A 27,500-nucleotide genomic window follows, 5' to 3' on the forward strand; every position below is an offset into this window, starting at 1 on the left:
TAAGGATCAGTCAGTTGTACTTTCATCATCATCTGTAACATCACATTTCAACCTCCAGAAGATCCCTGTTCCACCCTGCTGATCTGCTGCCTTCATCTGGTCAATCCCAACAATTTATCATCGACTCAATGCTAAAATTAACACGCATGAGCTTTGCCATGTCATAAAACATCTACATCATTGCTCCAAAACATCCACTGCAAAATAGAAAACTGGCGGTAATTCAAAACATGGTGCCTTCAGATACAACAGAAATAACCTTTTCATCGACTAAGCAAATGGATTGAATAAAAAGGCTCTAAACAAAGGTTTTCAAGCGATTTGGGGTTCCACAAAGAACCTTTCATTGAAACATTATTGCATGTTAAACCCCAATCCTCTATGCTTCCTGGGAGAGCCACTTCGACTGGTCAGTTCCAGCACTTGACTATTGATCCAAAGCTAAAAATAACTACAACCATCATGCAAGTTGCAAAACCATTTCATCAAGTCATCACCACGTCAACCTCCAATGCACAATAATGCATGACTTCATTATCTATGCAAACACAAAGACATTGCATGCAAATGAGCAAGTACCATTTCTACATAAATATGTTCATTCATGTCCATGCCAAAAATCCCGACAAACTGCTTCTTTCATATTCATCGAAAACATGTCACCAGATATCAGTTTTAAACAAGCCTGCTCTGATCCACATTATGAGTCAAACATGATGGGTATGTTTGCTTCCTATTCTACTATTTTTCTTGCCAGATTGACTTCATTTGTTATGTTGCAAAGACATGCATGCAAAACAAACAAACAAAAAAAATCTGCATCAATCAGATCACACTATGTCTACTGAAATTACTTCACATTTAAATTACCCTCAGCTAGTACTTTCACATCCATCTAGAACTCAGTTAGACCACCAAACATCAGTGAACATCTTGAATCAAGAATCTTTACCATTGATCCAAAGCTGAAAACAGTAGCAACCATCAAGCAACGCCATTTCATCAAGTCATCGCCACATGTCAACATCCAATGCACACTAATCAAAAGCATAACTTCATGCATGCAAACACAGATTCTACAACAATCAGATGGTCAACCTCTGCTAGACCTTTCACCTCCATGCATCATGAATCAAGCATGTCCAGTCTCTACTCTCTAGTGCATCGTACCAGAGTGATCAGCTGGTCCTCCACCGTTGGCGAAGAGGGCAGAGTACAGGTGAGGGTATGTCTTCTCCAGGGCCACACAGAGCTCCAGGAAATGGTCGCTCTGCTTGTTCATGAGCATCTTCAGGAGCTGCTCCACTTTCTCGGCGCTGGAGGAGCAGTTCTGGTCCAGATCGAAGGCTTCCTGCTCGCTGAGGCTTCCCGATTTACTCAGCAGCTCTATCAGCCGGTCTGCATCCGTGATGGACTCCAGTAAGTTCTGGTGGTACTGGTGTAGTAACTCTTTGTGCTTGGGCTCCATTGCAGGTCCTACAGTTCCCAAGCTAAACAGCTAGCTCCGCGCTACCTCCGTAGAGTCGATCCCCCTCACAAACCCGATGAATGCGGCAGCAACTTCTTTCTGTCCGCTCACTTGTAGGATTTGAGCCAAGTCGCCATGAGATGCGATGGCTTAATGAAGCGGGGTTTCATTACAAACAGCAGAAAGGCACAGAAGCCATGTTTGTTGCCTGAGGCTGTAAACTGCACTAAACAGCGAGACATTTCTCCGGATCACTTAAGCGAGGCAACTTCGCCCATTTTTCCCTGCGCTTCCGAGGAGAGCATGTTCGTCTGCGTTTATAGTTTCTTCTTGGCCATTTAAGTGGCGGTGTGCGGACTCAAGTGTGAGCAAAAGTAGCGCAACTCTCCAGGCGTCCCCTACTCAAACTGTACGCTCCGCCATGTCTCGGTATCTCAGCGGCTGCTGCCTGCTGTCAATCAACTTCCCGTACAATGCCCATATACGGTAAAGTGGGCGGGGATCTTCCAGAGACACACCTGGCTTTCTCCAATGGGCGTGCACCACTGTTCAAAATTTCTGGCAAAAAAAGGCTACAAGCTTATGAAGATGATGCATCATGACATAACAAGTGCAAGTGCTAGTCTGTGATTTTTTTTGTAACAATATAGCCTAAACATTTAAATAATTAAATGGTAGCTGGTTTATAAAAAGGTTATCAAGTGGTATCAAAGCAGTATCATAAAATGTAGTCCTTGTAAAAAAATAAATTGTTCAAGTAAAAGTTACTCATTATATGATAGAATAAAAAGTAAATTCTGTATTCTTTCTTATATGCATATATGATCTGTTGTTAATTCAAATAACATAGTTAAACAAGTTTTACCATCTATAATTATATATATATATATATATATATATATATATATATATATATATATATATATATATTACAGTGTCCTTGTTACACACATTTACATATAATTAATTACTCATAATAACAGGAAATTGTGTAATTACAAGCAGTTCCACAAAAATTGCACACAAATTAGTAGCTACATGTTGTGCTTTACAAAAGTATGTCAGTTCAGAGTAAAGTGTGACCAAGTGCAAAAATAAGATAAAATAATAATAAAAATCTTACATCGAGATGTATTTATCTGAGAAGCAAAATGACATCACATATTAAGTCTTGTTTTCTAAAAAAAATTTAAATCTATCAAAATAAATGTAGTTTACACTTTAAACAAGTAAAATATCTGTCAGTAAAAAAAAAAAAAAATACATATATATATATATAGGCCAATTGGGGGTTTTACATGGTAAAGAAAAGAACATTAGTAAGTATCCAGTCAATGTTCAGTTACCTCAAACAAACAAAGAGATAAACATGGGATTAAACCAGATTGAGTCAATTTATTTCTACTACCAAAGTAGATAACCAGGGCTGCAAAGAATGTCTGTCAGACACATGCAAACATGGTACACTAATAAACTATCAGTTCTCATGGTAATTGATTGTATATGTTATGCAAGACAGAGTGTGCATGAAAGATTTGAAGAAATCTGCAATATTTTAAATGCAGCTGACAGATGGAAAGAACCACATGTCAGCAAATCAGGGTTGGTTACTCCCATCTGTCAAAGTTGTGACACTGCAAACTGGTTGCTCCAAATTGAAGCTATTTTACACTGCACTCCCACATGAAGCATAATGAGTGTTCTCCAGGAAATGATGCCACTGCGTTCAACTTGATGCTTCGATAGAATTAACAACCGACAATTAGAGAACACGTGTGTCTGTCTAAACTTCACCAAATATCAAGACAATCGCTCTTTGTCTGCATTTTGTGGAACTCACAGAGACACAAAATAGTTACTTGTTGTGAGTGACTGATGATGAAATTACTATGATGGAGTTATTTCTCTAGTTAACTCTATGCAGCCTTGTGAACATGTTCTGTAAAGAGAATAGCATGCAAAGGTAAAACAATGTAGAACGAGTCTTTAAATTGATTATTATGCAGATGTTTGGTTTTCATCTCATCTAGAGTTAAAGATATAAGCTGACTGTTCTCAGCGGAACATAATTTTATGGATAGTATTTGTAAGCCCTGAATAATCAAGACTGAAGTTTTTAATGTCCATTTCATTTATGACAAATGCTGAAAGACGATTATTTCTGAAAAATAAATAAATGTATATATATATACACACACATATATATATATATATATATACACACACATATATATATATATATATATATATATATATATATATATATATATATATATATATATATTATTATTATTTTTATTTTTTTTGCATAGTCGTTGTAGCCTACTTTAAATGCACAGGGCAATTCTGCCCTCTATTGGTAAAATTATAAAATCCTGAATTTAACTCCTGGATGTGTGGAGGCAGCTACTCACCATAGTAATTTTTATATACACACATTGAATTATTTATATGCATCTCTCCAATATATTTGTTTTCATACCTGTGAAATTCTGAGCGAACACGATTAACGTATATGACTATACTTTAGAGAATAAGAGTCCTGCTGGTGTCTCTCCGCTAAAATCTTCCTGGGAAGATGATTTAAAACACCGCTGTCACACTGTGTTCTCGTTGAACTTGTTAAACTAAATAACGCTCATGTAACTTGCTGTCCTCAGCAGTTTGGCCTTGTTATGAAGAAATAGCCCGGCTGTTGGATGGCATTAGAAGCGAGCTGATCTGGGAGCAGTGTCGCTTCAGGGAAGAGAAGGAAGGATGGATGGACCCCATGATTCAGACACAGTGAGATAAGAAGATCCTCCTTAGTTATTCAAATCTTTTTTAAACACGGCGAATTACAAGTGACATAAATAAGAGGTTAGGCCTGTACAAGACATTCAGCTTTACTGACTGGTTTTGCTATTAAAACAGTAATGAGCAAATTAAAATACATCTTATAAATCGTATATTACTTTAGTTTTACCTGGTAATATTTTTCCTTATATATTCTTCTATATTTGAATAAGAAAAATTATATATTATTACAATTTTATATTAAATGTTATTATTTTATGAAACTATAGATATTGAATACCAATTTTAATTAAATTTTTTTCATCATGCATTTAATGAGGTTATTTTTATATTGCTCTTTCTCTTCATGCATAAATTATTATATTGCTTGAAATATTTCCGACCTTGGCATAACAACACAAAAATGTATTTGTTCATTAATAAAATTGTATATTAAATTTAAGTTACATTTTACAGTATTTTAAATGTTTTTATAAAACTATAAATATCCTATAAAATACTTACTTATTGTATCATGCCATTTAATAATTTGATCCCGATGTGCAGGTCTAATTATGATTATTATTTTTGCCTAGGTAATGTCATTTTAGATGTGAAATCTTTATTCTGTAGATTATAATGCTGTTTGACTGCGAGTCATGCCTGATCTAGTAGGAATAATTATATGAATGTTATTAATATTTATCAGGGTGTTTTGGGTTCACAGCTGAATTAGTTTCAGAAGTCAGCACTGATAGTACCAAAGGGTGCCTATTGAAGAAATACCAACCTAATTCGAGTTGAAATCTCTTTCAGGCAGAATTTACTTAGCATTTCATATGTGTGTTTGGCTCTGTACAGAGTAAACAAATAAGAAACACAAAGACAGCACCATCATTACCACTTTTCTCAAAAAGGAAGAGGCCAACAATTATAATGGTTACAACAAAAGAAGTGTGTATAGTTATGCATATATAAAAAAGAAGCTGAGTGTATCTATGCATAGGATGCAGCAAATATACATTTCTTTACTATAAAATGTTAATTTATGCCGAACATGATGACTACATCTAACAATTATGGCACATTTCCCCCAGTATATGTATTTTTCTTAAAAAAACATAAGTGTAAAAACATGTTTGGCATTCAGATCTGTGCACAATACTCGGTCCAGAATTTTCTTGAATCAACTTGAAAACAAAGTATACTTGGAGAAAATGCATACATCAAATATATATGCACTCTTCCTGATATAAACAATAATTAATTAATCCACTGCTTTGAGCGTAGAAGGCACATTCAGATATGGTTTGCTACTCTAGAAAATAAAAATACATTAATAAAAGAGCATGAAATGTAACGTGCAGCATTTATGTGTCCCTGGAGCACAAAACCTCAAGTCGCTGGGATATATATGTAGCAACAGCCAAAAATACATTGTATGGGTCAAAATTATCGCTTTTTCTTTTATGCCAAAAATCATTAGGATATTAAGTAAAGATCATGTTCCTTGAAGATATTTAGTAAATTTCTAACCGTAAATATGTCAAAACTTAATTTTTGATTAGTAATATGTATTGCTTAGAACTTCATTTGGACAACTTTAAAGGTGATTTTGTCAGTATTTAGATTTTTTTGCAACCTCAGATTCCCGATTTTCAAATATGGTCCGATCGTAATAAACCATACATCAATGGGAAGCTTATTTAATGACACTTAAGACTGGTTTTGTGGTCCAGGGTCAAATATACACTTAACTACAGTAAAACATGCAAGTATGTAATAGAGTGCAAACTAAACTAATGCATAAAGTGTATAGAAATCGTGGTGTGGCTTCATGTCCTTTAATGTCTGCGAGCATCTGTATCTTCTAATCACTTCCACCGCAGAGCTTCAGCAGTAGTTTCTTATAATCCCCAGAAGTGTCTCCCTGTAAATGCAAATTAGTTTGATTACAATTATTATTACGGTGCTGTAATTTCCATTTCTCTGGGTTGTTCCACAGATACTCACAGATATGGCGGTGTATAGAGATTTCCCATAGTTCTTCATGTATTCCTGACGAATGTCCATCATGTCCACCTCAGAGCGGGTCACCATGATGCGAATCAAAGTACGGTCCTTGGTTCCTGCTCCCTGTGTATTTAAAACAGCTTATTTCTTAGGTTTTTTGACATTTTTGGATTTGAAACTTTGATGCATGGGATCTTATACACCAGAGCAGTGGTTCCCAAACTCTCAGACCAACTACTGCCTTTGGACTGCATAAAAACATGGACGTTAAGGTTTCCGAAAAGCGTTTTTGAAGCCAAAAGTAGGCGGAGGCGGCCGTCACAATCTTGGAAGCACCCCCTCACAGTTGTCATGAAGGACAAAATTATCTATATAGCCCAAAATAATTTGTAAACATGTTTTTTTTTTCTGCTGTAAAGTTGGGCATTTTAACATGGGAAGTCTATGGGACTGACTTCCTTTTGCAGCCAGCCTCTAGCGTCCAGTTGATGAATTACAGTTTAAGTCAGTTCTGTATGGGCTTGTGCCTAACAACGTCCTTCAGCCTGATTTATTTATGATTTATGATACAGCACAGCCTCGAGTACCTTATTGCTTGCTTAATATTACTGTAGTTACTGCAGTCCAATTCAAATATATTCTATTTTCTATTGCTGTAAACATTTCCAGAAATTAGCACAAGTACAAAAATGTATGTTCATTATTAACACTTCAATTACTTTTCCATGACTGGTACTATGTTCAACACTTCAGCTTCCATATTGCATTTCCAAATTAATAATGGCCAACTAAGTCCTTGACATACAGAACTACTGTATAGTAAAACTCAAATTAAAAAATATTATATATATATCCCTTGTGGATTGTTCAAATTCACTACCCTTTGGAGTTGTTCGGGATGAAAACATTCACTCAATTAAACTGCTGTAAAAATGTATCAGATTCATATTTTTTTTCAATTTTATTTGCATAAATCTGTTAATCAACCTCAGTCCTGATCAAAACTACCAAATGTTTTTAAAAAAATCCAAGATTTTAACTCTTTAATTGCCAAGTTCATAAATGATGTCACTGATTTGAGGAAAAAAAACACACAAAATGACTTATTTTCAATATAAAAGTAATTGTGGCTGTTTTTTTTTTACTTTTTAATAACAGTCTTGGGCATGTCAAAGTTTAGTAGCAACATTGGCTTTGAAGCATTTTTAGTTTTTGTGCAACATTAGATTTAATTTTTTTCTCCCTAATTAGTTGTTGGTGGCTGTTTTTGCCCCATTGACTTCCATTATAACGACATTTTTTGATTGCAAAGCCATGACACCATGTAATCATGCATTCTTGATTGTTTGTGGTTTTCCCTTTTGGGAAGAGGTAAAAAAATGTATTTTTACAGTTGATCACTAGGTGGGACCAGTAACCCTTTAGATAGGCCTGTGCAAAAAAAGACTTAGTTTCTGGCTTGTATATGGAGTTATATGGAGTATAACAGCAAATTATAGTGTTTGTGTGTGTGTGAGATTCTTGATTGTTGGTGGTTTTCCCTGTTGGGAAGAGGTAACATTTGTTATTTTTAAAGTTGATCACTAGGTGGGACCATTAACCATTTAGATAGGCCTGTGCAAAAAAAGCTTAGTTTCTGACTTGTATATGAAGCTATATGGAGTATAACAGCATATTATATTGATTGTGTATGTGTGTGTGTGTGTGTGTGTGAGAAAGAGAGAGAGAGTGTGTGTGAGAGAGACCTTTGCGCACTTACCTTAATGTATTTCAGAAAATCACAATGTACACCTCAGCTCTCAGAACCACATGGAGTAAACAAAAGTGTATTTATGCACCTGCTGCCTTTTAATGGTGGTGAAAGTATTTGGTTGTTAAGTGATGACGTAAGAAGCGCTGTTTCCGGGTCCAGGCCTCAACTCGCTTCACTTGAGAATATGACCTCAGCAGCCATTTATGAGCACTGATTATTCATATTGATAATTTAAGTTAAACGCTTTCAAACTTACGATATACACTACAGTCTCCGATATTTTTTTTATATTTATATTTTCATTGTCTGGCTATCTGGTACTTCAGTATGGAGTTAAAGGTTAATGTTATAACTTTTTCACTAGTATTCTATCACAGTTTATATTAGCACCTTTTGTTGTTTTCTCGTGGTAACTGATAGAGCGTTTGGACACGGAAGCGCTGCTACGTGACGTCAGACTTAATAAGCGAATAGACTAAACAAAAGCAAAATACGTGGATTTAAACACTTGCATGCCATCGTGCTGGATATTTAATGGTGAGAAAAGCAGCAAGCAACACGAGAAAGGGCTTGACTTGTACCAAAGTTTATAGAAATGATTATGTAGCGTGACCCCTCCAGCGAGCTGCAGCTTATTTGAAGTTGGTATTGCATTTTGGTTCATAATACATTATGTTCATAAATTTGATGCAAAGTATATTTTTTTTACAGGATTTTAAGGTTTTAAACTGGCTTTACCATCAAGAAAAGAGGAGCATTTCACTTATAGGCCATATGTACTTTTCACCATCAAAAGGAAGCAGGTGCATAAACACACTTCTTTTTTTATTGTTTATTCCATGTAGTTCTGAGAGCATGAGGTGCATATTTTGATTTTTTCAAATACTGTACATCAAGGTAAGTGCACAAAGGTCTCTCTCACACCCTCTCTTTCTCTCTCTCTCTCTATCACACATACACACACACTATAATTTGCTATTATACTCCATATAACCCCATACAAGTCAGAAACTATGCCTTTTTTTGCACAGGCCTATCTAAAGGGTTAATGGTCCCACCTAGTGATCAACTGTAAAAATACATTTTTTTACCTCTTCCCAAAAGTGAAAACCACAAATAATCAAGAATGCATGATTATATGGTGTCATGGCTTTGCAATCAAAAAATGTCGTTATAATGGAAGTCAATGGGGCAAAAACAGCCACCAACAGCTAATTAGGGAGAAAAAATGTAAATCTAATGCTGCACAAAAACTAACAATTCATCAAAGCCAATCTTGTTACTAATCTTTGACATGCCCAAGACTGTGATAAAAGGTAAAAAAAAATCCAGTCCACAATCACTTTTTATATTGAAAATATGTAATTTTGTGTGTTTTTTTCCCCAAATCAGTGACATCATTTATGAATTTGGTAATTAAAAAGTTAAAATCTTGGAATTTGTTTTAAAAATTTGGTAGTTTTGATCAGGACTGAGGCTGATTAATAGATTTATGCAAAAAAAAATGAAAAAAATATTTATCTGATACATTTTTACAGCAGTTTAATTTAGTGGATGTTTTCATCCACGAACATCCCGAAAGGGTAGTGAATTTGCCCACAGTGTACCGTTGAGTTTTTGAAAAATTTCAAAGCATTTTCCCAAAATATGGGTCGAAATAAGATTTGTCACCAAAAATCATTCCATTAGCTCAAACACAGAGAAAGTTGTGGCCAAAATAAGACTCAACTTTACCCCCTAGTGGACGAAAACGTCCCCAACAACCCAAAAGGGATATATATATATATATATATATATATATATATGATAACATTTATTAGAATGTTTTTTGAATATTAAAAAAATTACAATTAAAACAATTATATATATCTAAATTTATATTAGTTAAAATATTTTTATCACACACACACACACACACACAAAAGTACCAATTCAAAACAAATGTATTCTAATATAAAAATAAAAAATATATAAAAAACATTTTAATAAAAGAAAGAAATATATAAATACTATAATATAAAAATATATTTTTAATACTACAAATAAAAGATTCTACAGGCATACCACCTGGGGGCACTTTGTGTCCACAGTTTGAGAACCTCTGCTGTAGAGTAACATTTCTTAAAATGACTTCTAAACCATGGCTTTGTTTGTAATTAAACATGAATTAGCCTGCTCTCTTACTCTGTAGTCAGTACAGCTCATTTGCACAAAGAAGAATGAGTCTCACCTTCATGGCCTTGTAGAGTCTCTCTGCAAAGTAGGCCGGTGTGTTCTTGATGCATTTCACTGCATACAGAAAAACATGTTCAGACTCGCCGTACACCAATCACCCTGCAGCTAACAAGCCGTGAACAATAGAGCAAGCAAGATGAATCTTGAAAACGGAAAAATATAAAGGAATGAAGACAGAATGTGTATTCATCGGAAAGTGAAATAATTTAATTGAGAAAAAACCTGACTGTTCATAACAGCAAACCGAGATAACACACCACATTATAAACATGTCAACCACTGAAAGGAAGTCATGCACTATGACACAGCAAGCACATCTGTCAGCTACGTTATGTGTTATGACTCTCACTGTGTGAAAAACATATCACCGCATATTTACCCTATAACAGCTTTACCGTTAAAGGGGCCGGCAGGATGGAGAGCAAATTAAGAAATACAATTATGAGTGTTTGATGATTAGATTTGATGAAACGGTTCTAGATGGCAGATCGGACAGCTCACCGACAGCCAGCATGCCGCTCTCCAGATCTCCAGACATCTCCCTATCGATGCTCTTCTCAATGTCTCTGCCACACATGTGCTGATACTCTTGAAACACTGTCAACACAAACACACTTCATGTCTTCATATAATCGCTATTTCTGCAAACACTGTGATCACAAACAAATAGATGTTAATGAGAATATGAGAGCGCACTAATGAGCTTTAAAGCTTGTTATGTTACTTGATCACCAAATCAGCATAATAAAATGAGTAATGGCCTAAATACTGAAAATTCAGCTTTGCCATTACAGGAATAAATTACATTTTAAAATATGTTAAACAGTTATTTTAAATTGTAAAATTTCTGGCCACCCCATTTTTTTTTTTAACACATTTATTATTCTGTACGTGTGAACACTCAATACACTACATTATACAGTCTGATCTGAGCAGAAGCAGCGAAATATGATTTTTTTCTGATTCAGTATATGCCATATATTATAGTATTCTTGACAAACAGTTTCTGAGATTTTGGTATTTCCTGATTCATTACCAAGAAGGAAACAACCAGCCTGGGGAGTGACATGACCTTCCTAAAAGGGACTTTGACTTGATAAAAGAATACAATTATTCGAGCCAGAGGGCAATAACGTACCTGCTCTGAGGTGAGCTTTGCTCCGAGCACACAGGATGGCATTGAACTTCGACTCATCTGTGCCAAGTTTATTTTCCCCTGCTTGATAGAGAGTCTGCAGCAGAACACAAATAAAAGCATAATACGGACTCTTCAAAGAATGAGAAACACTTATTTTTAGAAACATTTTAATAATTACCTGAGCATCCTGTTTGGCTAATGATATGTCCACATTCTCTCTCTCATCGCGGTTACCCTTTGAGATAACAACACGGATATGACTTTCACATTTCTGCCATTCGCAATGTTTTTGTCCATCAAAATATGAACGTTTCACATCATCACATTGCCGTCATCTGTGTACCTGAGCAAGAGAGATCAGAAGTCTGCGGAAATGTCCAGATGTGTCTCCACTGATGAAGTCCTCCAGTGATTTCTTATTTTCTAAAACAGAAACACTGAGTGTTATCTATCACAGTTCACCTTGCTTTAATGTCGAGCTTTAAAATGAAAACGTGCATGAGAAATGCTTGATTAAGTGATAGGACGCACCAGCTTTGAAGACTTGATTGATCTCTCGGATCTCTGCATTAGAGCGCGAGGACAAGATTTCAATCAGACAGGCCTCATCCGTCCCTGCTCCCTGGGAAACAATCAGCAGATTACATTTGTATTAATGGCATGTCAAAACATCTAATCAAATATTCTTTTATCTGTGCACCATAAAGGAACAATTCTCTCAAAATGTAAACCTGTTGTAGGTACGTGAAAATTCTTCATATTCTCCCTTTGTGTTTGTGTTTTTGTTGAATTATTTCTTTATTCTCAGAGAACAGTGCTACACATAAAAGTAATGCTATATGCATCATTAAGAATTGAAACAGATGTTTATACACACATGCACACGTTTATTCATATACCAAGGCTGAAAATACAGTAAAAATGAATATTGCAAAATATTATTACAATTTAAAATAATTTTTCAATTGTAATATATTTTAAAACTGTATTTTATTTTTGTAATGGCAAAGCTATATTTTCTGCATCATTACTACACAGTCTAATATGATGATTTGCTGTTCAAGAAATATTTTATTATTATTATTATTATCAAAGTTGAAAACTGCTGTTTAATCGTTATCTAGAAACCGTAATAAATTTTTTTGCAGTATACTTTGATGAATAGAATGTTCAAAGGAACATTTATTTTATATAAACAAAATTGTAACAATATATATTACTGTTATTTTTGATTATTTTAATGCATCCTTGCTGAATAAAACCGTTCATTTGATGAATTTATGAATTAATTACTGACCCAAAACTTTTGAATGGTATATAAATATAACTAAGCTATAACTATAAATCCAGTATGTTTACATATTATATATTGCATCAGTTATCCATGTGAGGGTGCTAAGCTGCGCAATGTTTGACTGAATAATTTTACGTGATTCATTTGTATTAATACTGTTAATAAAGTACTTTCACAAACCTTGATGGCCTCTTTGAGCTCATATGCATCAAACTGAGCTGGAGTCTTCAACATGGCCAGCACCAGATTCTCAAAGTTTCCTGAAAGCTCAGACTTCAGCTCCTTAATCAAATCCTGTATGCATTGGGTAACATGAGAATGATTAATGATGCTTTTCTTAACCTATAACAAAATCTATATCTTAGCTGCATTTAGTTTTTTATATGCCAGTGTTGACAAAATTATCTTGTCATGTTATCTTTTTGTCTTCCTCCTTTAGGAAAATGGACATAAATGTTGATTTCCACCAACTAACACCACCTGCCTAGCACCAACTAGCACATCATGGTTCACAGCTTTAAAGAAAAGCAATTAGCTGTTAAAATAAATCCTGGTCTCAACCTGAGGGGCAGCTGCTGTATCTCCTGCACAGCAAATATCTCAAAAGCTCTAATGCTCTCCATTTACCTTTCCATAGGCAGTCTTGTATGACACCAAGAGTGGTACACGCTGCTTGTTGGAGCGACTTCCAAGTAAATTAATGATGGCTTGTTCATCCGTGCCTGTTGAAACATGTTCATGCATATTAGCAGCCTGCTATGTCATTTTCTGGAGTAGTGAACACAGGAGTCATTTTCTTGAGTCCATGCTCCATGTCAGTCTAAAAAAAGGCATCAGTTTTAAACATCTGTCATCTTTATCACAAAGGGGTCAAACTTCGATTAATAATAGATAAACACCAAAGAACAAAAAGAACACAACGCCTTTTAACCCTGAGGGAGAATGAGTGACGCTGCTTTCTAAGAATCAGAGTAAATGGAAAATGAACATGAAGAGTAACGCACCAAAGCCTTTCATGGCCTTCCTGAGGACTTCTGCATCGCTTAGAGGATCAGCTCCAGGGAAGTCTTGGATGGTCCCTCTGAATCCACGCTACAAAAATTTAGGACACAAATATATACTCAGGCTTTTTGGGAGGTTTTATGAAGGTAATAATTTATTTTTTAAAGACCAAGTAAAGAAAATTGTAACATATAACATAATTCATATGTTCTCTATATGTAAAAACAATGTGTACGAAATGTAGTTTAACTAGAATAAGGAAATATACTAATATGGATTAAAACAAGAAAAATAAATCAACTTAATTTAAAGGGTAAACATACATCATTGAAAGATATTTCTTGTTTTAAGCATAAACTCACTTCATTTTGCTCCTCCAGTAAATGTATCTTGATTTAAGTAAACTTGTATTGGAAATAGTGTTAATTTTGTCAGCTATTTTTAATTCAGTCTTAGTCTTAGTCCTGTGTCTAAGTTACATCTTAGTTTTTATCATATATAGTCAACTTGCCCTGTTTTAGTTTGTCAAATTTTAGTCGACTAAACGTCTGAGCATTTTAGTCTAGTTTTAGTCAGTGGAAACACATTTTCGTCATACTGTATAATGGTTAAAATGATGAAAAATATATATTATTTTGCTCCATTCTAATTGCATAATTGTTGTCAGTTGGGAAATTTATTTTATTTTTACATTTCATCAGCAGTTGCTCTTTCACCAATAAGCACAAATCAATAGAATATCATCTTGTATGCATGGATTATTTTACCTCATCTAGTGTACAGATTTATAACAGGATATCAATTAGAGGGTAAATAAACACCAAAGACACACTGGCCTGTCTGCGTTATGAAAACTGGTGTAAAAAAACCTACTCTCGAATATCATAACAGAGAAATTCCTAATAGTAATTCCATTCATTCCAAATAACATTAAGTTTGCAGTAAGCGATTTCTGAGAAACTCTGTTAAAAGTGGATCGGACCGAGCACCAAAACACCTTTGTAGCCAGTAACCAGTAAGGGGCGTGTCCAGTTGTGATGGGGGAGGTGCCTACATTGAATAGCATGTTTTTTAAATTTGGGGGCGGAGGCAAGATATGGGTGCGATTCTTTTGGGTAGGGGTGTGTTTGTTTTTCGTGATTTCAAATATCAACAGCATTTCTCAGATATCGCTTACTGCATCTTTAAGGTTTCCCTTAAACAACAGCAAAAAACCGTTTTTGCTGCACAAAGGTTGTGCAAGTAACGTTACAATCCGCAACCACTATCACAAACAATAAAGTCGAGATCCATGACAGAACATAGGCTGGCTGAATATAGCTTTCATTTAAGCAGAATACCTCAAATAGAGATCGCTGAACTCCAGCTTACTTGTACAGTAGACCTACTGTATGCCAATGTTTTCAGATCTAGGCACCTCCGCAGAGAGAGTGCGTGTGAATGGTTGCCAGATTGTATAAAGCAAAAAGCTGGGAAGAGTACATATCCGTTTAACAGAAAAGCTCTGATTGGGGGATTTGAGATTTGGCAATCAAAATAAGAGTCTTGTACAGCAGTCAAATGTTTTGGCTCCACTTTTTTTGAACAAAAATATAAAAGGTTTTGATCAAGTTTTTATTCTTTTAACTTCATTTTAGTCTCATCTTTTTTCGTCAAAGATATCGCATGTTCATTTAGGCTCAGTTATTGTTTCATAACCTTATTATTGCCTGTCAACGTCTTGTTTTTAAAAGGGGAACCTTGTTGACAAACATTTTGTGTCAGTTTTCATTAACAAAATTAACGCTAATTGGAAAACAAGACAAAAGTACTGAGGAAGTTCATTATTTGCAGTGCATTCAACATTTAATACCAGATTTCTGCTCCAATTTGAGAGCTTTTAAGGCCTTAATTTGTGAAGACTTTTAAAGACCTTTTAAAGACCCTAAGAAGCCCTGTATACTGTAACGGATTTGCATGATAATAAAAAATAGTTAAGAGTTAATTACATTGATAGCTGGAACAGCAGGTGCAGCTCCTCCGTAACCTCCTCCATATGCGGGCACGGATGGGTTGGGTGAGGGTGCTTTGGGATAGCTAGGCATGGACGGAGTGGGTGCTGGGGCGTTTGGGTAGCCTGGCATCTGCTGACCCGGGGTTGGGCCTCCAGGGTATCCCATTCCCGGACCTTGGGGCATACCTCCTCCTGGCTGAGGGTACATGCCATAGGGCTGGTTAGGGGAGGGGGCTGGTGGGCCCCCAGGCTGGGGGCCAGGATAGCCACCAGGCACTTGAGGGAACATGGATGGATTTGGGGTAAATCCACTATTGGCGGCAAACTGATTTACCTGCGATGGAAATTTTGAGGGGGCGAAAAAAGCAAAAAGCATGATAGCGAGCATGACAGTTAGGACAGTAGAGTAGAAGTAGCAGGAAACGTAACATATACAGCCATGAAATTACAATACTGAAGGACAAAGAAATGATTAAGGCCAGGACAGGGAGATAAGGAAGACGGTGAACAAGTGTGCATTCATGGAGTGGTTTGTTTAGATAGTGTGGCTTTGCACTAAAACATTTCTGTTGATTTAAGCTACATGCATCATATTGCACACGGTTGTCACAGAGACACTGTTTTATCACACTGTTTTTGACATGTTGGAAGAGTTTCCACATTCCCCGATTTTCTCTTGCTGACCCTACATGAAGAAGTACTGTGGAAGAGTAATGAAACCAGTCCTTTTAGTCTAGCTAAAGCATCATACTGCTAAAATATTTCCCTGAAAAGTAGCGGTCAACCAATGTGTTTTTTAAATGGCTGATACTAACACCAAAACCACCAGAAAGCAAGGTGGTCAGTTCATTACTTTTCTAGTCTACAGGAGTTTGTTAAACTTTTGGGCACTTTTATGCACCTGAGAGCAGCATAAATTTCAAATTAGAACCATAAAACTGCCTGTTTTAATATGTACATTTCTATCCATTTATTATGTTTCCTTTGTGAAAAAGAAATGTATCACATATGCACCTGTAGTGTACTTCAAATCTTTAAAGTATATATTTTTTAAACTGCACTTAGCAATAATATCTTTTAACATTTTTCTTTAAAGCTCAATTTTCTTAATCCTAAAGAATAATGAAGTACTTGATAATAATTTAAACTTTAGTGTGTTATTCCATGTTACATTTAAGTTAATATATTTTAAATGCACTAAACTGCAACGTCATTACAAACGTCCAGTATAATACTTACAAATGTAGAGCAAGTTAATACATCACATACAAGTTTCAATAGAAATCACGTTAAGGAATATTGAGGTTTATAAACCATAAATACTTATGAATATATTCATCAGTTCACTTTAACCATACTTCAGAGACAACAGGAGTAATTATGAAAATTACGTACAAAGATGTACTTAAGCCCTACTTAAGTGGGACATTTCTTTTAATTGTAATTAACATGCAGTTAAATTGCTGAAAACATTACATCCAGTGTGCACTTAAGTATATTCTTTTAAAATTATATATTTTTATTTTTAATTATGCATAGTGTATTTCCATTTCACAAAGATAGATCCCTAAAAGAGAAACCTCTTAAATGAATTAATTAATCCCCAAAAAAGTATTCTTCATTTCTAATGATATTTCTTATTCATGCAGCTCTATAACTAAATCATCCCTGTGTTCTTATTGGTGCTTTGAGGTTTTGTCTTAGTACCAGTGTAATATGTTTAGCTAATTACACCTGATGTGTATAATTTTTTTATGTACATCATATAATCTTTTGTGTATAATATTGCCCTTGCTGCAGTAGTTCAATGGATCCACACTTGTTCACATTTCCTCTGATGTGTAAATTTGATTACGGAGCAAACTCTAAAGAAGCTTGTGCATCAGTAGATTAAATAGGGTCAAATTTGTTGGCCAAGCACATTCTGATGATATATAAATTATAAGAGATCAATGCCATGGTCACAGGAGAACAGTTTTGTAAAAAGCTGATAAAGGAAGGATTTGATGGGATTTTAGCCAAGGTTGTGCATCTCATGCTGACTGGAATCAAATTACCCGCATCTGTTGAAAATCAAGACCAATCGAGTTTTATTATAGAACTTACCATTGCTGGGAGATTTGATGCATTGAATCCAGGATTCGGCAAATTATCCAAGCCAATAGGAGCACCGGGAGCACCCCAACCTCCTGCAAATACATGCATTTAAAACAAGCAAACACGTTAACAAAAACCTAGAACCCCAACACCAATTATGACTGAACAATATCAGTGCACTTCACAGTTGAAATGAAATGAAAACCAACCTTATATACATCATTAAAACATGTTCCCGTCTTATAGTGCATGATTCACTGCTGCATGTTGCAATGGGTCTCACCTCAGTTGTGGTGTTGAGGGTGTAAGAGAGCGCTGTGTACATTCACTCCCCCCTCCTATGTAATCTCCATTCTGCTATATAACATATCTTAACCATTCTGGCCTATTTTTCACAATGATTACTGCTGTTCTCTTACTGACTATCTTGTCTCACATGTCAGATTACAGAAATAAAATGTGCTGGGCCTGGGAGCATCATTTCCAGTTGTCTTTAAAACACAGTGTGTATAGGGGAAAAGCAGGACACAATTTGTATCAGATGGCAGGCTGATAACAATATAGATATCAACTTTTGATCATTGTTCTGTGCAGTACCCTGAGGGCCCTGCATACTCTCTAACTATATGAATAAAAAAATAAGTTTTAATGTGATAAGATAAAACAGAAACACTCCAGAATCCAGAGCAGCAGGTTTTGTTCTAAGAATTAGAATTGCCAGGTAACATTGCACTGACATTGCACATTAATTAAGCTCTTTTTGGTAGTTGTTTCCTCTATTTGTGCGTCTAATTACTAGTATTACTGTATTTTTGGTTAGTTTTCATGGAATAGACTGGGAAGATGACGTGTCATGTGACATGCTGAAATCCACCTAAAACTATTTTAAACCGCACTAGTTTTTGTTCTTTTGGTAAGATCCCTTTAATGATTATAAGCAGGGGCGTAGCCATCTTTTCAGAAGTATATATATATAACATTACGCTATAACATTTCTGTAATCTATATAGCCTACTAGTCAACAGTTTTTTAACAGTAAGATTTTTAATGTTTTGAAAGAAGTCTCTTCTGCTCACCAAGCATGCATTTATTTTATCCAAAGTACAGCAATATATACCATTTAAAATAACTGTTTTCTGTCTGAATATATTTTAAATGTAATGTATTAATGTGATCAAAGGTGAATTTTCAGCATCATTCCTCCAGTCTTTAGTGTCACATTAATCAGAAATCATTCTTAATATGCGGATTATCAATATTTAAAACAGATGAGTAAATTTTTTCAGCATTCTTTAATGAATAGAAGGATCCACACATCAGCATTTATGTGAAATAAAAAGCTTTTGCAACATTATACACTACATCATTCAAAAGCTTAGTCAGTATTATATATATATATATATATATATATATATATATATATATATATATATATATATATATATATATAGTTTTTTTTTGTTAAATTATAGAAATTAATACTTTATTTAGCAAGGATTCTTTATATTGATCAAAAGTGGTGATAAAGATATCATTTTACAAGAGATTTCTATTTCAGATTAATGCTGTTCTTCTGAAATTTCTATTCATCAAAAAAACCTGAAAAAATTATACTCCGCTGTTTTCAACATTATCATAATAAGAGTTTTTTTTAGCAGCAAATCAGTATCAGAATTATTTCTGAAGGATCGTGTGAGTGGAGTAATGATGCAAAAAAAAAAATCAGCTTTGAAATCTCAATAAATTGCATTTTGAAATATATTCAAATAGAAAACAGCTATTTTAAATAGGCTAGTAAAAATATTTCAAAATTTCACTGATTTGCAGTACTTGGATCAAATAAATACAGGCTTGGTGAACAGAAGAGACTTATTTAAAAAAAAAAAAAAAAAAAACATTAACAAGATTACTGTCCAAAAACTTTTGATTGGTAGTGGATACTATAGGCCAGAGGTGGGTAGAGTACCCAAAAACTGTACTCAAGTAAAAGTAAAAGTACTTCTAGAAATATTTACTCAAGTGTACTAGTCTTGAATAGTTAATTGAGTAAGAGTAAAAGAGTATCGGATAAAAAATCTACTCAAGTAGTTAGTTACTAGTTACTTTGGGTCATATATACTGAGCCTATTTTTATTGAGATAGATAAAATGTATGTAATGTATGTGTGTGTGTGTATAAATGTATATATTTCATCAGCCTTTACTCCAATTTATGTAATTTATTATAAAACCCTGTCTGTTTACTTAAGTAACAGATATAGGTGTCATGCCATAACATTTTTAATACGACTGACTTTATATTAAATGTGAATTTAACATTGAAAGTTAATGTGATATAAAAACTGCTACTAATCTTTCATTGTTCAGAAAGAGAGCAAATAACATTTACATTATTAAAGATCATTTTCACTGGCAGTCTAGATTTCAATCACTCTCAGAAACTCCCATTAAAATAACTGAAACTGTTAACACTGTGAAATCAATATCTTAATTAAAGATTCGTACACACATCTGCACTTTGTTGTTTCTGACGAGAGAATTCGCCAGAAAGATGTATTCAGTCAGCGAGCGAGTGAAGGAAGCACCGGCATTTCAGCGATGACTCATCTGAACGCCTCTGATTGGCCATTGCATTCAAAAGCTCAACAGAACCATTGAACAACAGAACCGTGTGATTGGTTATAATGAACAGCGCTGTACAACGCATCTATCTCTGGCTCAGCGCCAGCAAGCAGTCACAGATCTGAATTTAGCAGCTGGACTTGCTGAACGTACTCGCACCGGTGTTATTGTATTAAAATGTATAAAATCTTAATCGGCTATTTTTTGTCTTTTGGAAGCTGCATTCAACTTGACTCCCCTCTGTTATAAGCGACACACGTACAACAAACTAATGTCACAGTGGTATCGTGTACTGTAATCGAATGTAGCCCAAGTTATTACCTGTTGAACAGTAGACAGCACACGCGGTGTTCATCTAATAAGGAACTCCATCGCAAGCAAATAATAGCCTTTGCAGATTTGCTTTCAATTCAGTGCAGTTCCAGCCATGTTTTCAACGCTGCTGATGTTAAACGTTACTACTCTGAGTGAACCGCTTCAGACGCTCAGCGCGTGCGGCAGGGAACTGAACGAATCATTCAAACTGATTCATGAACCAATTCACTCGTTTGCCAATTGGTTTGATCAAGCCTTTGAACAGAATTGACTCAAAATAATGAATCATTCGCGAATGGGCATCGCTAATTTCCCAGAGAAAAGTAGACGTAACTACTTTTAAACTGAATAAACTGAAGCATTTATAACATTAACTGCATTAAGATAAAGTAACGAGAGGAGCGTCGCCCACAGTAACAAAGTAAAAGTACAGATTTTTCCCAAATAATTTACTAAAGTAGGAGTAAAAAGTACCCATCTTTAAATATACTCCAAAAAGTATTAGTTACACCAAAAAATTACTCAAGTAAATGTAACGAAGTAAATGTAACTCGTTACTACCCACCTCTGCTATAGGCGACTATAATTTTTCTCTAATTTCTAGTTTTTAATTGGCTTAGAAATCTATAACTGCTGGACAATAACAAATAATAATGATTTATTTATATACTACAAACACTTTTTTATCACATAATAAGGCAGAATAGTTTCTATACTGTAATAAATGCTGTGTCAATTAGAACTGCATTGTTCATATACTTTATTTATCACCTGCTGGAGATTTTTTTGGACCTGAAAAAAACAAAACCAAAAACAACTGTTTCATACAGCGATAGCTCGATGCTGTTGTCCATATTAGGAGTTTCCTGGTATGACTCTCTGCGCGAGAGCGTCCTCCTGGTTCGAGTATGAATGAAACACACACGGTAGGAGTGTTTAGCGCTCTGTCATGTTCATTTCACCTTTTGAGTCCAAATAAAATATCAGGTCATGCGCAGAATATCCTGTCTCTTTGAGTTTAAATCTATATTTATTCACACCAGCTCTTGAAAACCTCTATACGAACACACTTTCCCGAAAAAGTGCGGGGGCGAATTTCCGTGATGATAACATCTTACTGGGGTCATTAAGATTTTTTCAAGTTTTTGAAAAAAAGTCTCTTATGCTCACCAATACTTCACTTATGTGATTAAAAATAAAATAAAAACAGTAATATTGTAAAATATTATTAAAATGTAATTCTTCAGAAATCAATCTAACATACTGATCTGTTGGCCAAGAAACATTTCTTATTATAATCATGATTAAAAAAAAAAAAGTTGTGCTCCTTAATAATTTTGTGGAAATTCTAACATTTTTCAAGATTCTTTGATTAATAGAACATTCATGAGAACAGAATTTATTCAAAATAGAAATCTTTTGTAACACTATAAGTGTTTATTGGTTTATGCCTCCTTGCTGAAATAAATATTCGGGCATAGGCCATATTCATATCATTTTGTATAAGTGGGATATCTTTTTTGGGATTATCTGAGATCTGAACAGAAAAAAAACAAAAAAAAGTTTTTTTTTGAACCGTCAGATATTTGTAGGATTTTTATTTTTTATATACAATGTGTGTGATCTTCAAATATGAATAAATTCATGTCTGCTAACCCTTTTTAAGCCAACAAAGCTTCTAGCAAACAATGTGACATTCACTAAGTACTGTAGTACATAGTGAATGAGTAAATGAGTGAGTTGTTTTCAATGCACTACACTAATGGGTACAATACCTCTGGTGTTTATGTCCTCTCATGCACCTATGAGTTCAGCACCGCAGTATGATCATGATAGACATGAACAGAGGCAAACTGACAGCTTTTGTATGAAAAGGTGCCTAGACATCGTGTTGACGCTTACATAACTACTAACGCAACTGATGTAGATACACCGGATATTTGCTTCCCTGTTAGAACAGATCAGATGTCATTGCTAGCAAACTGACAGCGCAGACAGACAGTGCTAAAGAATAGATCTGAAAACCAAATCGGATTAGTGAGAAGCGTAAATCCTGACTTAGAGTTTTGAACATTGTGATAATTAAAATAATGCTTATAAGTAAAACAAAGCAAGGTCAAAAGTGCTAGCATGTATACACACCAAACAGCGCATTTTGGTGTGGCAAAATAGCTAAAGCAATCCGATTATGGAAAATGTGTGACCAATGAGTCAACAAGTCATTGGTTTCCAGAACATTCATATGCGTCCATTCAGTAATGTAATCCATATGACCTTTGGTGCAAAAGAAGAGCCTCCAAATGTATGTATGTCAGTGCAAGACAATGCTAGAAACGAGCTAGCGTTTTAGTCAATCACTCACTTTTTTCCGCTGGCTCCACCTACATATTCCACATTACCGTGTCAACATCACTATTAATCACTGTTCAGTGAAAGCCACAAAACAAAGTTGGTTTGTCCATTGAGTTTATGTCTAAAATAAAACCTTCATAAACATTGTAAATACAAACTGCATAAAGTGTGAGGTAAGGCAGGACAATGCACACTTATGGAAATCATCTACGAGATAACACACTGCTGCGTGTAGTTTCCTGGTGGTACGGTGGCTCACCTGAAGGCACAGAAGGATATGGCCCGGGCTGGCCTGGATAGGCACCTGGCTGGGATGGGTAAGCTCCAGGTTGGGGAGGGTATCCACCCGCCTGTGGGGGGTACATCCCAGGCTGAGGAGGGTAACCTCCTGCAGCTGGAGGATAAGCCCCGGGTTGGGGTGGGTATCCACCGGCCTGAGGAGGATAGCCGGACTGGGGAGGATAGCCTGGATAACTCATTGTCCTGCCTGAAATTGAAAAAAGTAAGGGTTTTATTTGGCAAAATTGTGTAATGAGTAAACCGTCACAAGCCTGGATTGCAGAGATAGAAATGTAAAATGATTTCTTTGAACAAACGCTAATGCATCAGATGCATCCAGTTCATCTGAAGTCAATGTAACGGTCGAGTCAAAACATGTGAAATAGTGATTGATTTTTTTCAAGTGGCTAAATGGGACTACAGAGTAGTCCACTTTTACAGCCATGTGTTTATACACAATGAAACTATTCTAACTCAATCTCTCCAACATGTACTGTAGATTTAAGATAAAGATTGAAAGGGTTGTTGAAAGCTTAGTGATGGTGATGTTGAAGTCATACGAACATGGTGTAGTTTGTTTATAACCTAAATTTGGCTTTAACTTCTGCTGATTGTATTTAATTATTCACAAAGTTTGTGAAGAATTATTTTGATGAACAAAATGTGTAAGGATCACAAAACTTTTGTTGGTCACAGAGCTTATTCTCTGCAATAATCCAAACTCCAATTCTGGGTTGGCCAACAAAAATATATCATGTCTCTAGTACTCTGTTTAGAAGGATACATGATGTTGATCCATTAGGACCTTCCATCCTTCAGTCTACTGGTTGCTACACTTGCTCTTGTGCTTTTTGATTATGCCAATGAGCCCTCAGAGAGCCAGACTGCTGTACATCCACAAACATCACTAAACAATATTTAAAGCAGTAAATAATGCTGTGCTTTATCAATGCATAAAAAAGCGTTTGATAAAGTTGTGTGTGAATGGTCAGTATAGTGATATTGCTGAGTTGAGTTTGGTTTTAATGAAGTAGTTCCTGGGTGCATTTTTCAAATAGTTTAGCAAGCATTCAATTTAAATGGGTGAAAACAGTCAAAACTGACACCTTGCTGCTGTGTTTCACACCTGACTTGAGATGTTCAGAGTAGGACACTCCTCTGCCAAATAAAGCAACATTTACCTTTAGTCTGGCAAAATCTAGCATGAAGTCTATTACAACATATGTAGGTCAACTAACAAAACAATATAGTAGGTTTTTTTTTATTTTGTATACACAAATTTGCATTTATTTTTTTAAGTTTAATTCTCTTTTTTTCTGACCTGAATGGAAAGTAGTGGCTATGCTCCCAAAATCAATCGCTTTAATTTTTTTTTAAACCAACCATTAACAGCAGTCAGTGTGTCTCACTAAAGAGTTCCCATTTGGTACAAACTATGTGAACACATTACATAAAACAAATTCAAGACAGCTATAGCAAACTAGTCATATTCAGGAAGTAAAAGTAATTTTTTCCATAGGGAAATTAATTTTTTTGTGATAACACATTAAACTAACATAAGACTGCCCATGAGCTCCAAGGGTTTTATACAGTATGAAATAAAAATCATTTTCAAAATGCCAGACTTCTCCAATGATTTGTTGGCTTATACTCCGCCTATTTTCCTACAACACCCTTTAATCCCACCAATCAACAACCAATAGATTGAACAGCTGGCAGCAAATGTTGAGCTCTATGGAAGTTTCATGCTCTTTTGTCTTTGTAAATAACTAATTATTAAGGTAATGCAGAAAGGCAATGTTATCTGCAGTAGGGTTAGAAAATATAATACATGGGCTATAAATATGGATTACATGATAAGAGCAGATAAGATACAAAAAAGAAAACAGGGCTTTTATAATATTGCTCATTGACCTTTGTAGCATTGCCTCAGAGAGATGTCCATATTTTGTGAACTTCCAAATAAACAGCTATATATATTATTTAGCCTGATTTCATGCTCTATATGTGGTCACTGGTCATGGAAAATACAAATACACTCTGCATACAATCTTATCATCTTTACCTAGTGTGGGAACGGTTCGCCACAGCACCCCACCTGCCATAAAAAACATTACATGAACAGAGGAAAGGAGTAGTACACACAGACTTTTAGAGATGAACTCGGTTGATAAAAAGCAATCATGATGCAATCTAAACACTCAGACTTTCCAAACTTATATATTGATGAATAAGATGTTGATTTCAGACTGGCCTCCGATGGGCCTCTATACAATCATGCATTGCTCAGGACAGAAAAAAAGGGCTTTTGTTAGGCCTAATTTTTAAGAATGTGAATGTCCTACACTAGAATATCAGAAAAGCTCTATCTACCAACAGTTAGTCTCTCAACAGGCCTTGACTTCACACTCAAAACCATCACAACACCAACACCTGGAGAAGTGTCACTTTCTATAAAGTCCACCCCATATGCATTTTGTGTGTGTGTGTGTGTGTGTGTGTGTGTGTGTGTGAAATAGAGAGAGAAAAAGAAAATACACAATACTATATTATGCAAAACACTCTATATAGTGAATTGTACAATACAGTTGTCTTTAATTTTGCATATTGTTCTCTCACTCTCTTTATATATAATATAACATTATTAGATATGCTAAGTAAAACTATTTACTTAGCATAAATTAATATGTTATACTTCACACTGTATACATTATATTAACAAAAACAGCTATACTTGCATTTTATCCCACAGAACAGTTACCGTCTCGGTTTTCCTATCGCAATTGTATAAAAGACCAAGTGTTCAGTCACAATAAAACAGGCTTTCTCTTCATAACCATTACTTTATCACATAACTAAACTGTGCTGATCCGTAAATGTGCGAAGTGAAGACCAGCGACAAAAGTACAAATGGACATTTAATGCACAGCATTATGAGTGGAGCTCTAAAAATGCTAGCTGGAAGAAGGCTTAGTGAACTTAAAATAACGCAGCCGTGTTCTCACAGGAATTAGAGAGCAGAAAGCGCATAAACGTCACAGCGCACTCAACAGCTTTATTACTCTTTTAATAGTTTCAAACGTCAAACAGAGCGCATGTATATTGTAAAAAAAAGTATATGTTACTTACGGTTTAAGCTGCGGCCCGTCAGTCACTTCCTATGTCCAGAGTGCCTCTGCGCTGCGCTCGAGCGCGAGACACGCTACGTATTATTTAATGAGGTGGGTGGGACTCATTCTTTCCATGACTGTGCCACTCTAAACAATCTTTAACTAAATACTAAACATGTGACTCTTTCATACACTATGACTCACGTTGTTTGGTAATAAAGGAATGACTATTGTAATCTTTCCATAAGTCTGTCAAATATGACCCAACCTATTGTGGGGTGTAGTTACAATTTAAAAGAGCAGCTGTATGAAATGCGTTGTAGTCTCTTCAAAATCTCCGTTTCCTGTGTTTTGCTGCTGCTGCTGTTGTTTTTTTTTTTTAATATTTAATACAATGGATATGTGATTTTTTCTAGCACAAGTCACAAGTTTGCCCAAGCAGAACACAATACACCCTAAACTCGGTCACACCCATCTTTGCGTGCATGACGTCCGTTTACGCCTGTGTTTAGGAAAACTGAAAGTGTGTGTGTGTGTGTCTGTGTTTAAACTCTATTACTGAAAATACATGGCACATTTTTAATTGAGGGTTCTCTAGTGGGTTTTCTTAAAGAGTGCAGAGCTGGTTATCTGAGAAAAAGAAAAGAACTTGTCCTTTGTAGATACTGTATTAAATATGGAAACGATGAAGAAGAATATAGGTTTGATTAATAGTACTTGATTAATGGTATTTGTTGTTGTTTACTAGTTAAATATTTACACAATTATAGAAGTATTTTTTAAGTCTCCCTCATTTGTAATCTTTAAGAATTATTTTGGTACAATATCTAAAAAGCTGTCAAATAATAAGAATAAAAAATAAGATAAATATAATTTATTATAATATTTTGTACTCTTGTTTGTCCCTGTCGGGAAATTTTTCATTGTGTGTGTGTATAGTGCCTAACTTGAACTGATCATCATTTACAAACATAATGAAGTAAAAAAGCCCAGTTATTAAAGGCTGAGAACTTTTTCCTTAATATGACTCCAGCATTTCACAATAGCACATCAAA

General features: G+C 35.1%; 2 protein-coding genes across 8 annotated transcripts in view; both read right to left on the reverse strand.

Moving 5' to 3' along the window:
• The window catches only part of LOC132110881 (disks large homolog 5-like), a 61,664-nt gene extending 59,673 nt beyond the window's left edge, over positions 1-1,991 (reverse strand). For 4 of the 6 annotated variants that reach the window (XR_009424689.1, XM_059517936.1, XM_059517938.1 and 1 more), the window contains exon 1: positions 1,171-1,990. Coding sequence is in view for 5 of the 6 variants with exons in the window: in XM_059517936.1 (XP_059373919.1) it covers positions 1,171-1,468 (298 nt within the window). In the remaining variant the exon portion in view is untranslated. Of the gene's footprint in view, positions 1-1,170 lie in introns of all 6 variants that reach the window. The other 2 variants (XM_059517937.1, XM_059517939.1) reach the window with 1 other exon arrangement.
• Positions 1,992-5,049: 3,058 nt separating this feature from the next.
• On the reverse strand, positions 5,050-26,595 carry LOC132110882 (annexin A11-like). Of its 2 annotated transcripts, none has more exons than XM_059517941.1 (15): positions 26,465-26,595; positions 23,316-23,543; positions 17,778-17,860; positions 15,667-15,867; positions 13,681-13,768; positions 13,304-13,398; positions 12,857-12,970; positions 11,914-12,004; positions 11,726-11,805; positions 11,561-11,617; positions 11,383-11,476; positions 10,746-10,841; positions 10,240-10,298; positions 6,257-6,379; positions 5,050-6,173 (listed from the first exon to the last, which is right to left on the reverse strand). In XM_059517941.1, the coding sequence occupies exons 2-15, from the start codon at positions 23,533-23,535 to the stop codon at positions 6,114-6,116; spliced, it is 1,461 nt and encodes a 486-aa protein (XP_059373924.1). In that variant the 5' UTR covers positions 23,536-23,543; positions 26,465-26,595; the 3' UTR covers positions 5,050-6,113. The 2 variants fall into 2 exon arrangements, with proteins under 2 accessions (XP_059373924.1, XP_059373923.1); XM_059517940.1 differs by having other exon boundaries at positions 15,667-16,005.
• Positions 26,596-27,500: the final 905 nt, after the last annotated feature.

This window comes from Carassius carassius, chromosome 30 (assembly GCF_963082965.1).
Source record: "Carassius carassius chromosome 30, fCarCar2.1, whole genome shotgun sequence".
Classification (NCBI taxonomy): domain Eukaryota; kingdom Metazoa; phylum Chordata; class Actinopteri; order Cypriniformes; family Cyprinidae; genus Carassius; species Carassius carassius.